The sequence below is a fragment of the Phoenix dactylifera genome, chromosome 6, assembly GCF_051530095.1.
Source record: "Phoenix dactylifera cultivar Ajwa chromosome 6, Ajwa_hap1_PhDact_Kaust_v1.1, whole genome shotgun sequence".
In the NCBI taxonomy this organism is placed as follows: domain Eukaryota; kingdom Viridiplantae; phylum Streptophyta; class Magnoliopsida; order Arecales; family Arecaceae; genus Phoenix; species Phoenix dactylifera.
The window spans coordinates 29,787,190-29,800,456 of record NC_143195.1 but is presented as its reverse complement, the minus strand read 5'-3'; the positions used below and the strand labels follow the sequence as shown (position 1 = coordinate 29,800,456).

Below are 13,267 nucleotides of genomic sequence, written 5' to 3'. Positions count from 1 at the left end.
GCATTATTTCAACGAGGATACGAAAGTCCGATTTTCTGTAACAGGCTTTGGAATCCCATTTAGCTCCACAAATTCTAAAATTTAATTTTTTTACTTTTACCACCCTACCCACTTACGACCCCCCCCCCCCCCCCCCCCCACTCCAAACCAACTAAAAACATGCACACGAACGCATTGCACTCATTCCCCAAAACACACATGGAAGGTGCAATACACGGGGATGTCGATCTCATTGGAAACTTTGCTGTTTTTCATTGAGTCAACAGTGGCAACCTAACCTTCGTTCTTCTAGATAACAAACGCACGTAGATGATCAAAAGTGGGAAACAAAAATGTTTAAAGAGAAGGAGGTTTGCCGGACGAATTGCATATCCTGCGAGATGAGAAATCTCTCAAACTGGTTTGATCCATCTTAGTTGAAGTAGTATAAACCTCTTTCATGAAAGTGGTAGAAACATTATTTGATGACACTGAGTTAATAAAATTCATTATTTAATGAAAAAAAAGGCTATCATTAAAAACAATATATATATATATATATATATATATATAATATTAAAAAAAGGACAAATCTAGAAGCCGGGACGTGGATTGAGCGTTGTAGCGAGCGTGGTTGGTGGTCATGCGCTCTCACTGTCTCGGCTGGTCTAATTTTTTTACTGAAAGTGACGTTGGATCTATGAATTGCAGTTTTGAGCGTAAAAGATTTTCGATGTGGAAAAGGTAAACTTAGTAGTAAACCACGTGCGGGCCCGATCCGCCAGTCAAATCCATCTCTTTCCATCCTTCTAGATTCCTCGCGTCGCCCGCCTCCGTACAGAACGGAGGTTGTATCTTTCACTCGAAAAAAGGATTCACCTTACTTCGCTCGAATCCACCGTTGGATTCCCAAATGATCGCTTCGAGATCTTTGCCGGGGAGTTTGAAATGCTTTGCGAGCTGTGTGGTGTTCAATCCAACGGTCCATATCGCGAATGAAGATCAACCATTCTTTCCCGCGAAAGATACAACCCGAGCCCGTCCTTGCCACCAGACAGTCGCGCCGGTCCCACCAATCCGTCTCCTTCTCGGCGCTCTGGCTCTCCTCAAACCGCTCCCCGCGCCCCTTGTTTTCCATGTTCCGAGCCCTCTATATATACGCCTCGGAACGCCCTCCTCTTGGAGCAGCAGCAGCATTCCAGCCTTCGAACACTTCAAACACTTACAAGCCCTCCCCTTTGTGCGTTACAGAGTGGGAGAGAGAGAGAGAGAGAGAGAGAGATGGCAGCCAAGGTGGCGTCGGCGGCGGCGAGAGTGGAGAGCCTGGCAAAGAGCGGGCTGGAGGCGATCCCGACCGAGTACGTGCGCCCGGAGTCAGAGCGTTTCGACCTCGGAGACGCATTCGAGGAGGAGAAGAAGGCCGAGGAGGGGCCCCAGATCCCTGTGGTGGACCTCAAGGGGTTCGACACGGAGGACGAGGCGGTGCGGCGGGCGTGCGCGGAGGAGGTGCGGAGGGTGGCGTCGGAGTGGGGGGTGATGCACATAGTCAACCATGGCATCCCGCTGGAGCTCATCGAGAAGGTGAGGAGGGTGGGGAAGGAGTTCTTTGATTTGCCCGTCGAGGAGAAGGAGAAGTATGCGAACGACCAGTCGTCGGGGAAGATCGCCGGTTACGGGAGCAAGCTAGCGAACAATGCGAGCGGGCAGCTGGAGTGGGAGGACTACTTCTTTCACCTCATCTTTCCCCATGACAAGGCCGACATGTCCGTCTGGCCCAAGCACCCTGCCGACTACGTGTAAGCCTCCCTTTAGAATTCTTTTCTTTGTTATAACTTCTCCTACGTTAAGATGTAGCTAGGGTGGTGCATGTTTGTCTCTCCCACACGCAGAAAGACGTAAAAAGGGTTGAAGTATTCCACCAACCAGTCTTGCTTGGCTCTTTTTCGAAGTGCCAACATGGGCAACCATTTCTGAATTGTTAGGAAATACGGTAGACTTGGTTGACCATCTCACAGGTGAGGGATTTCTTACAACTTGCCTATGCGAAGTATTTTGAGATAGCAGGATTATTTGAGTTAGATTGACTTCCTCTTTTTTTTTTTTGTCTTTAAAGTTACCACACTTGAGCTAATTAATCCGAGGATTCAAACTCTCAATCCGGTGGGAGGTACTATATGGGATTCCGTTCATTTCTTAAAGCACAACTAAATGTGTGTCTCTAGACTCTGTGATTGCCAAAAACAAACGCATCTGGAAATTTACTTACTTAGGGTTTTCCTAGTTACAGAAATATTCTATGCTGTGGTTTTTATTTTTCTGGGTACATAATAGGCTATACTGTGATGCAAACTTGGCATGAACCCTAGTTAGCCTTAACGCCATGGGTCATGGCTGGGAACGGTCATATTTTACGATGCTTCACCTTACCACCATAAATCCTAGTGGTAATAATACTCAACTCTAGCTTTCTGATCCAAACCAACAGGCTAAGCTGGCACCTTTAACTGCATGAATCTACTTAATGAAGAAACAGCAGAACTTTCTAATTTCTAATTTTCATGCATTAGTATTTAGCTTCCTTATTTTCTTTCTCGTGTAGTTTTCCTCACTTGTCGAACATGTGTATGTGGATCATTGGTGCAGTGAGGTGACAAAGGAGTTTGCCGAACGGCTAAGGGGGGTGGCGTCCAAGATGCTGGTAATTCTTTCCCTGGGTCTGGGACTGGAAGAGGGGAAGCTGGAGAAGGAACTTGGCGGCATAGAGGACCTCCTTCTCCAGATGAAGATCAACTACTACCCCAAGTGCCCGCAGCCCGACCTCGCCCTCGGTGTCGAGGCTCACACCGATGTGAGCTCGCTCTCCTTCATCCTCCACAACATGGTGCCCGGGCTGCAGGTCTACAAGGACAACAAGTGGGTCACCGCCAAGTGCGTCCCGGACTCCATGATCGTGCACATCGGCGACACCCTTGAGATCCTGAGCAATGGCAACTACAAGAGCATCCTCCACCGGGGCCTCGTCAACAAGGAGAAGGTCCGGATCTCGTGGGCGGTCTTCTGCGAGCCTCCCAAGGAGAAGATCGTGCTCAAGCCACTCCCGGAGCTTGTGACCGACCAGATCCCGGCCAAGTTCCCCCCTCGCACCTTTGCTCAGCACATCCAGTACAAGCTCTTCAAGAAGTCCCAGGAGGACGTCGCCTCTCCGAAGTGAGGTTGCACTGCAGTACTCTTTTCGAACTCCAAAGTCCAAGCCATTTCTCTTGCCTTGTGATATGCGGCCGAGTTGAGTCGTGAACCTTTTGTCACTTATGTTGTCGTCGTCTAGGGGGTCAAACTACTCTTTGTCGTGTTGTGGTCAGCTTTTGCCTTCTTGGTTGCTACGTGAATGTTCTACTATAATAACCCTCACGTCCTTATGAAGCTTGATGTCGTGCTCGAGTTTGAATCTTTCGAAATAAAAAATATAAAATAATAAACTAAAGCTATCAAATTGCATGCTTGTCGATGATTGGATGCTCCACATAGACTTGGGCCTTGTTAGCTGGGTAACTACCAGTCGTCGCTACTGACCTCGTCGTGGTAAGGCAGTCAAACACCAAATGAAATGAACAGTTAAACACATCTTCCAATCTGCGTGGACTCCTGTGTTTTGAACTCTGGAGAGGAATGGAATCATTTTTTGCCATCATAGTGCTGAAGGCATGCTTCCATCTCTGCTGATTTCTTCATGTCCATCCTCATCCTCTCACGGTCTCACCTTACGGATGGATAGATGCACTACCAATTTAAGGATCGTGCTTTGTTTCTTTTATGAGAGAGCTATCAAAAGGTGCATTGGATAATATTTTTCAGAAGTCATCATATATATTAAAAGATGCATCCTAGTTCCGATATCCAATCTCGAGGAAGCCCAAAAATTTCTTGTGGAATCAGATTATCTTCAACCAAATGAATCCTTAGTTAATTTAATTATGCATGCTTTGATAATAAGTTGGAAAGGTTTTCTTGATCCTTTTCCTATTTAGTTTCTCTTTTTTTCCTTTTTTTTAATCCGAATACTTATTCTCTTCATATTTTTTATAAATAAATTCTCTAGTTAGGAAGGTTTTTTTTGGCAGAATTTTATATGCCTCAAGACATGGAAGTAAAATAATAATAATAATGATATTGGTTCTTGCACATGTGAAATAATGCTAGTTCCTTTTACACTAATTCAATTAATTTTATTTTACGTTATATTTTACTTTTCGATGAATGTTGTTAAGGAATCAATAAAAAAAGCCAATTTTTTATTTTATAAAAATAATAACTAAACATTTTTATTTTATAAAAAAATATTTTATTTTATAAAAAATATATATAAGATTGGAAAATGCTTATACCATCGCTAGTCTGATGGCATCATCCGAGTCCACACTCCAGACCGTCAAATCATCTTGTTGTCACCTACTCAGATGATTTACCGGAGGTTGTATCTTTTGCACGAAAGAACGATTCACCTTCCTTCTCACAAATCCACCGTTAAACCATCCAAGGACCGCTTTGAGAGCCGTGCAGCGGATGACTAAAGGAAGTTTGGAGTGCTTTGAGAGCTGTGCGGGTCGCGATCCAACGGTCTATGTCGCGAAAGAAGATCAATCCTTTATTTCCACGAAAGATGCAACCCAATCCCTTTCTCTTTTTTTTTTTTTGGTAAATCCCTTTCTCTTTCGAGTGGCCCCCCGAAGCCTTTCACCGCTCTGATTTCCCGTTTCCGCTTTTCAGTTCCTTCCTTGATAGCTTCATTCATTCGCATCACAGCCATCTCGTTCCCCGCCGCTCCTCCTTCTCCAATCTCATCTCCCCTCCACTCCAGGTAGCGGAATTAAACTCTGACGGTGATTCTCCGGCACCATTAGTTCTTTCCCAACTTAAAAATCCCACTTTGTTCTTCCTCTAATCCCTTCCCTTTTCTCTTCCGACTTTCTTTAGGGCTCGGGTCGATTTCGCCAATGCGCCCCTCCAAGCTCCCTGCCGCGTCCGGCGGGATCCAGAGGAGCCGCGGCGGCGTCGTCGCCAAACTCGCCGTGCTCCACCTCCTCCTCCTCTCCTTTCTCTCGCCGCTGTTCTTCTTGGCGGCGCGTGGCATCCGCACATCCGTCGTGGCCGGTGAGTCGGTTCTATCTCCCGAATATCTTGCTCGGGGATGGGGTATGTAGCCGACGAAAGAAGATCATATAGCTAATTAAACCACAGAAATTTTTTGAGTTGAGAATCTCTATTACTATAAAAATGGGATCTACGTGCATAATCCAAGCTCTCTGACTTCCTTCTGGGAAGTTTACTATTCTTTTGAGAGGCTCTGTGACTCCACTTTGGGAACACATAAGGAAACATGGATGAAATTTATAAGAAGGATGCGAAAAAGCTTGAAATAAAACTAAGGTAGCCTAAATACAAGTTCTTGATGAATGAGTAGTCGAAAGCTGACCCTATATACATAAAAATATACATATACCTACATATTCAAGTGAGACATGCTGCCTGCAACAAATGTAATAAATGAATTGTTGAAGGAAATTTATGATTAAGGTGCACTTGGTTGAAAGAATATGCTGGGAAGTAGATTTGTGAGCAACAACCTTTTTTCATTGCTACCTGACTTTTGTGGGGTTTCAAGATTTTTTTTTTTTGGGTGCTAAGGGTTAAATTTCAAAACAATAGAAGATTAAGCAAATGGATATGAAAAGTGAACCAGCAATTTGACATGTAGAAGTTTAATGCTTTTAAGATTTCATGCTAGAGGATTTATTGTTGGCATCTTTAAGCTTGATTCTAGATTATCAGTCTCGTCACATATATTTTTTTTTTAATGCATGAAACTTCATTGAAGTAGGCTTTTCTTTTTTTTCTTTTTTTAAATTTATCTTTTCTCCTTCAATAATGACACTTGTTTCTTTGGGTTTCTAACTCTGTAGATAATTCTGATTAAGACCCTTAGACTTGATGAGACATTCCTTGACGATTAATTTGGCCATGCATGATGATGTCACCAATATTGTTAAGATTGTGATCGAGCTGTAAATTGTAGAGTGGGTTGGATTGAACCAAGTCATGAATCTAATTGCAGATCATAAGATTTTTCTAATTTCTTTCTATATTTTTAAAATTATTTAAGAAATATAGAAATTGAACTACAAGTCAAATATAGAGTGGATGAATGAAGAATAAAAAGGCATTCATGAACCTAGTGTCCACCAGGATAAGCCTATACTTAGCATGTCTAATGGAACAAACATTGTGTTTAGTTATTCAAGATATTTATATATTACTTATCAATTCAATTATCATTTTAATTACAATGTTTTAGAGAGAAACAAGGTAGAACTTTTAAGCTACATTTATAAAATATGAAAATTTGTCCATAAACTTCAATAACAAGCTTGCACTTATTAGTAATAAATAATTTAAAAATGGGTTATTAGATCGAATCGTGAATCATAAGATTTTAACAACAACGGGTGTCACCTTCCGAACATGCCGCTGAAAACTTTCTAGCAACTTATCATGCCCTTTGTTCTTTTCAGCAAGGCACTCATAAAGTGTCAATATAAGCATTTAAAATTATCCTCTGTTTATTTCACTACATGCCAATGCTTTTCATTTTTTATAATATGTATAACTTTTGAAACATATTAATTAAAAAAATGTAAATAATTTTCTATATTTTAATGTTAAAAAGCTGTTTTTATGTTTTGATTTAGTATTGTTCAACTTGGGCTGTTTTAGTACAAACTTGACATTATCTAATCCAAATTCTAGGATGAGCTAAACGTATTTACCCAACATTGGGAGGATTATGGGCTAGGGAATATCATACCCAGTTATAGTTTGGTGCTGGGTTAGGGTTAAGAGCTTGGACATGCTGGCCTTCCCCAAATCCAGTCCAAATTGATGTCATACTGCTCTGTACGTAACCTAACTAGATATCATCTGTAATCACTATACTACAACCCTCACGCATGCTAATCCATGCTTATATGAAACATTGAAATTCTCTATTTAAGCATAACATATAGACCATATGTTAGAAATCATGCAGACTACATTGAATTAAATCCAGTCATGAGAAAATTTATCATATATTTTAGTTTGTATTCCACTCAAAATCTCTCAAACAATTACATCTTTCCTGATACAATCTGACTTGATTCCCTTCAACCTGAATTGTGCTTTGGTGGAAGAATACAGAATGGGGTTCAAATAGGTTCCATATTGTGGTTGGTGATCAGTGTTTTAGTCAGTTTAAGCAAGTTTGGATGAGCAGAGGAAATCAAGCTGGGCCTAGGTTGGCGTATAATCAGATGAAACCTGCCTGAGTTGGATGCCTATTATATAGCTCCAAAATGTAGGATTTATATATGTGCAGTTGATGATAAACATAGATATTCAGAACAATTTGTATTGTTATCCAATACTTCATTTCCTTTATGAAGTGAATGTTCTTTAAGAGACGGTAATACCGGAACTTATAGTTTAGCATGCGTTGATTTTGCTTATTGTAATTCATATAGCAATGACCACTTAAGTTGAAACTAGTCATAAACTTTCCTCTTTTTCTTGGTAATTGTTTCATTAATCCTAGCAAATATGTTGAGGATGACATAAAACTACTTGTCAGTTCAACTTTTAATAACCATCATAGTGGACAATGGTGTGACCCCCCCCCCCCCTCTCTCTCTCTCTCTCTCTCTCTCTCTCTATCTCTATCTCTATCTTTTTTTTTTGGGGGGGGGGTGGATATTGTTGATGCCAGTTGGGGGAACAGAAGGTGAGCATAGAGATATTCTTTTATTAAGTCAAAGTACTTGACAACATTAGACAATCTTGAGCAGTATTTGCTATCATTTCTTCTCTTTATTTCTTTTTCTTGGATGCCAAAGTATGATAATTGGAATTTCATTACCTCTTTTTTCCTTCCTTTAAGTTCTCTTCTACCAAATGCCCTCTGCCAAATCCATCATCTCCATTACTTACTATTTGTTTTGTCATAGCTACTTTAGTTATTTTGCTCTAGGAACATTAGCCATTCCTTTCATACATATATACAACATACTTATGACTACTTATGCACTCACAAAAGCGTGCATGCTTCCTTACATGCATATATTGTACATTTAATATCTTGTTTACAAACACATGCAAATATTTCATCTAGTTTCAATTTTTGCACAGAAAGGTCCTAATGTTAGGTCTTGTTGAAACTTGCTCCACTGGATGTTGGATAAACTAAACCTTGTACCCATGCTTATTACTAGGTTTGTAGGGTGGTGTTGTTCTGCAGCATTCATAGATTGGTCTAATAATTTGTTAACAGAATGATGAGAAAATAAGATTATATCTCATTCGTATTTACTTTGAAAATTTTCTTGCAGTTTCTATTAGGGGGTTGAGTTATCAACTCATCAGTTACCATGTACCAAAAATCTTTTCCTAAATATTCTTGTATTTTCTTGCTATGTAGGCCTTTAAAGTCTCTAGTAGTTCACCAAGTCATTGAAATGAATTCACCTTCTTATCTTCCAACTTCCTATCATACAGTTATATATTTGTTCTGTATTTTGGAATGAAGATTTTTTTTATGTCCTATATTTTGTATGATTTTCAGAGTCTAAAAGGTTTATGTACTCAGGAGAGAAATATTTGCTCTTACTGTCAGCAGCTTATCTGATTATAAAGATAAAAAGGGTAAAGGAGTATATACTCTGATAATTGTTGATTTTTAAAAGTGGACTCCTGAAGGTGTCTGTCTTTGCAATACTTTTGTCAGAGAACAGACTTTTTAAGCATTAATATCTGCTACTTATTGGACCTCTTTGTGTCTCTACATGGCTCTTCTAATACGTTCACCTGAGTCCCACTAATCTAAAATTCCTTTGCTCGCAATGCAGATTGGAAGGGCATTCTACACATTTCAAGCAAGCCGGTAGCACACTATTTAGTGCTTACTTTCATAGTTTTACTAATTTTAGGGTCAACTCAATGTACTCATTTTTCTTACGTATATTAACTCTATAAATACTGTTGCAGATTGTTGATTGGAGGGAACAATTGGCCATGCAACACATGAAATCTATTTTTACAAAAGAGGTACATGTTGAATGGTTTGTCTTCTTCTAGTTTTCTCATGAATTTTGTTTAGTTTTCATGAGTTAACATTCAACTAGACACATGCCTCTGCTTTATGTTCACAGGTAATTGATATCATTTCTGCTACCAGACATGACTTAGGACCATGGAGTCTTGATTCGGCCAGAAAAAACTATGTGTCATCTTCATGGAGAATTGGTGGGCAGGATGAAGCTTCTCAGAATCTGACCATTTCAGATGTATTTCCATTTTACTCTATATAAGTTTTTGGGGTTTTCCAGCCTCAATGTGCCTATTGATCTGGCTGCATGTTTCAATTTCTTGAAGCCGATTCAGGCAGCTTCAGATGTTGCACAAAATGCTTCCCGTGTCGAACCAGAAAATGTTGCTGCGGCTGGTGATTTGCTAACAATCGATAAAGGGGTTAAAGATGATTCTGGTATTTTTTGATATAACATTTCAACTGTTTATGTCTCTACTTATAAATGAGCATTTTCATGTCTTTCTGATATGCAGATGGACATCAACTTCTTGATAATCCAGTAATAGTTGCTCGACGGGTATTTAATTTTTCTTCCCGGTGCTATGCTTTTAAGTTTTAACACCAACTCCATCAACTTCTTGGCTTTTGAAAAGTTATCTTGAAGTGGAACAGTCCTTGATATCTGATTTGAGTAGATTTGTTGAACCAGGTTCCCCTGAAGACAAGAATAAAGAATAGGATACACTTCTTGACAGCACTCACACATACACATATTTTGGAGTTTGATACTTTGGAAGATCTGCTTCGATTAATTGGATTTGTCTTTTTTAATCTTGAGGATTGTAGCGATTGAGAGAGAGAAGACGAGAAAGGAGAGCATTTGAGTTGGTTAAACAGGATGATGAAGAATTGGTGAAACTTGAAAATGCTGCCATTCAGCGCTCAAAGGGTGTAAACTCTGCAGTACTTGGAAAATATAGCATATGGAGGAAAGATAATGAGAATGAGAATTCTGATTCGACCGTAAGGTTGATGCGAGACCAAATGATCATGGCTAGGGTTTATTCAGTCATTGCTAAGTCGAAAAATAAGACAGATCTTTATCGGGAACTACAGAATCGGCTAAAGGAAAGTCAAAGTGCTCTTGGAGAAGCCAATGCTGATTCTGACCTCCATCACAGGTGAGGCTGTTTTTCTATTTCCTGTCTTTCTGCACCAGTGCATTATTAACTTGGAATGTATTATTTCCAGCGCATCCAAGAGAATAAAAGAAATGGGTCAAGTCTTGTCAAAAGCAAGAGAACAGTTGTATGACTGTAAGGTAGTGACTCAGAAGCTCAGAGCAATGCTTCAATTAGCAGATACACAGGTTAGGAGCTTAAAGAAACAGAGCACTTTCCTAAGCCAGTTGGCGGCAAAAACAATTCCCAATGGGATCCACTGCTTATCTATGCACTTAAGCATAGCTTACTATCTCCTCCCTCCAGAGAAAAGAAAGTTTCCAAGGAGTGAGAAATTGGATGATCCAAATCTTTACCATTATGCACTCTTTTCTGACAACATTTTAGCTGCATCAGTCGTTGTGAACTCAACCATCATGAATGCCAAGGTAATGGGTCTCTTTCCTTTTTCGTCCACACCCCCCCGCCCCCCCCCCCCCCCCCCCCCCCCCCGCGCTCCTCTGTGTGCCTGGGTGCATTAAGCAACTAACATTCTTATTGGTTTCAGGAGACAGAGAAACATGTCTTCCATCTGGTTACTGATAAACTGAACTTTGGAGCCATGAACATGTGGTTTCTATTGAATCCACCTGGAAAAGCAACCATTCATGTTGAAAATGTGGATGAATTCAAATGGCTGAACTCATCATATTGTCCAGTTTTGCGGCAGCTTGAGTCTGCTGCGATGAAAGAATACTATTTCAAAGCTGGTGGTCATACAACTCTCTCTACAGGTTCTTCAAATTTAAAGTACCGGAACCCAAAATATCTTTCAATGCTAAATCATCTGAGGTTCTATCTCCCACAGGTTTATCCTAAATTGAATAAAATCTTGTTTCTGGATGATGACATTGTTGTTCAGAAGGATTTGACAGCTTTGTGGTCTATAGATCTAAAGGGAAAAGTAAATGGTGCCGTAGAGACTTGTGGCCAGAGTTTTCATCGGTTTGACAAATACCTCAACTTCTCAAACCCTCACATTTCCAGGAACTTTGATCCAAATGCTTGTGGCTGGGCCTATGGAATGAATATGTTTAATCTTAATGCTTGGAAGAAGAAAGATATTACTGGGATTTATCACAAGTGGCAGTCATTGGTAAGTTAACTTAAAAGCCTTGCTTGAATGCTGTTCTTTGTGAGTTATTGGTATTTCATATAGAATACTGATGCTGTATTTGGTCTGGTAACTCTGGTTTGTAGGATAATATCTAAGACCTCTTAATCGATCAACTGAGCAGTAGCTGTCTTTATGCATTTTGTTATGTCTTTGTATTTTTCTCATAAGCAGTATCTATTAGTGGAACCTATCTAATTCCCTATCCATACATCTGTAGTTTCTAGATCAAAACATTAGTTATGCATGCTCCATATATCTGCATGTTTGTGCATGTGGATTCCTAAAGTAATCATAATCTTGACCAATCAACATTATCTCATATGTTTTAACCTGCTTGATGGATCTTTGCTCGTCATACGTTCCTGTCAAAGATCCAGACATTTCTACAGGTTTCTTTTACTCTTCCATGTTGCCTTCTTAATCTTTAGACTATTCAACCTCCTCTCATCATCTAGGCCACCTCTTATCTCCCGTGAAGACCATCCAAATCATGTAATTTCCATGTTTTTGTGACTCATTAGCTTTCTCCATTTTATATACACCAGCTTTCCTTTGTAGTTTTCTGGACCCTCAATCTCTATCTTCTCACCCTCATAAAATCTCGTTTCATGTATCTTCACCAGTTCACCCTCTATATTTCCTATATCTACAACAATCACAATGCTATATCCTTTAAAATTCCTAAAAGCTTTTAAACATGTGAATACTACTTCAGAGGCATATCTTTGTTTCATATTTTCTGATATATTTCCAATGAAATTTTTCTGATCTATTTTCTTTCCCGTGTAAGGAATCCTGAGATGTTGGCAGGAAACGATTACGTGTTATCCTTAGGTTGTTGATAGAGAGTAGAGACCAGTGCCTTGCTCCTAAACTTGTTATCACTGAATATATGTGAATTGCATAATCTGGCTTTTACTGATAATATCATGTCATCCTGGCAAAGCTGTCATAAATCGAACCAAACATTTCATTTTCTTATCTCATCTGTTCATAGATCATCTGTAGGCTTATTTGTGAATATTGTAGATTTGTAGGGTTAAAGTTAAAGGCAAAATGCATATTGGTGGTAGGCTCACTGTAACTGGAAAATCTTGTCTGCTTGTGTGAAAACCATCTCTCTCCCTGACCGGTTACTGCTCAACCCTGTCTTCAATGATTTTGTCAAAAAAGCTTCATTTATGTCTACTATAGTTGCTTGTGGCATTTTATTTTCATAGCATCTTTTTAACCTCAGAAATTCAGCAGATTCTTTTTTTAAAAATGGTACATCTCATTTGCATCCATTCACTAACATGCACAGTGCATGATATTCTCATGGTTTAGGCATTAATTAGATTTCTCTCCTAATGCTAGAATGAGAACAGGGCTCTATGGAAACTTGGTACACTTCCTCCTGGACTTCTGACGTTCTACAATTTGACACATCCACTGGACAAGTCATGGCATGTTCTTGGGCTGGGGTATAATCCAAGCATTGATCGCTCGGAGATTGAGAATGCTGCTGTCATCCATTATAATGGGAATATGAAGCCTTGGTTGGAGGCTGCAATGACCAAGTACAGGCGTTACTGGACCAAATACATCAAATACTACCATCCATATGCCAAGATATGCAACCTTAGTCAATAGTTAGACGTGGCATAATTGTGCTTGGAGGATGCGCTTCTGCCCTGAAACAGGGAGGGTGCTTGTGTTGTAAAGCTGGGGAATACTAGATTCTTTGCATGCCATTATTACACTCGTACTGTTTAATCTCATTTTCTTTTTGCTGCACATTTTGTTTCTCTATTCCACGATGTTCTTCAAGGCTATTGAATGCTGTCGATTGTTATTCGG

The 13,267-nt window shown here is 39.9% G+C and overlaps 2 protein-coding genes across 13 annotated transcripts; both read left to right on the top strand.

Annotated features, from left to right (window-relative positions):
- Positions 1–1,044: 1,044 nt before the first annotated feature.
- LOC103702795 (anthocyanin synthase-like) lies at positions 1,045–3,469 on the top strand. Its single transcript, XM_008785360.5, has 2 exons — positions 1,045–1,775; positions 2,623–3,469. Exons 1-2 carry the CDS (start codon positions 1,261–1,263, stop codon positions 3,188–3,190), a joined length of 1,083 nt encoding a protein of 360 aa, XP_008783582.3. The 5' UTR covers positions 1,045–1,260; the 3' UTR covers positions 3,191–3,469.
- A 1,220-nt stretch (positions 3,470–4,689) lies between these two features.
- On the top strand, positions 4,690–13,204 carry LOC103702796 (polygalacturonate 4-alpha-galacturonosyltransferase-like). Of its 12 annotated transcripts, none has more exons than XR_016395783.1 (12): positions 4,695–4,834; positions 4,951–5,169; positions 8,910–8,944; positions 9,049–9,108; positions 9,213–9,347; positions 9,436–9,547; positions 9,625–9,668; positions 9,938–10,272; positions 10,343–10,700; positions 10,820–11,119; positions 11,202–11,407; positions 12,785–13,204. XR_016395783.1 is itself a non-coding variant. In XM_039118681.3 (11 exons), the coding sequence occupies exons 2-11, from the start codon at positions 4,971–4,973 to the stop codon at positions 13,058–13,060; spliced, it is 2,100 nt and encodes a 699-aa protein (XP_038974609.3). In that variant the 5' UTR covers positions 4,690–4,856; positions 4,951–4,970; the 3' UTR covers positions 13,061–13,204. The 12 variants fall into 12 exon arrangements, 10 of the variants coding, with proteins under 10 accessions (XP_038974609.3, XP_038974613.3, XP_038974611.3 ...); XR_016395784.1 differs by having other exon boundaries at positions 4,697–4,856; positions 4,951–5,127; XM_039118681.3 differs by having other exon boundaries at positions 4,690–4,856; positions 4,951–5,127; positions 10,820–11,407.
- Positions 13,205–13,267: the final 63 nt, after the last annotated feature.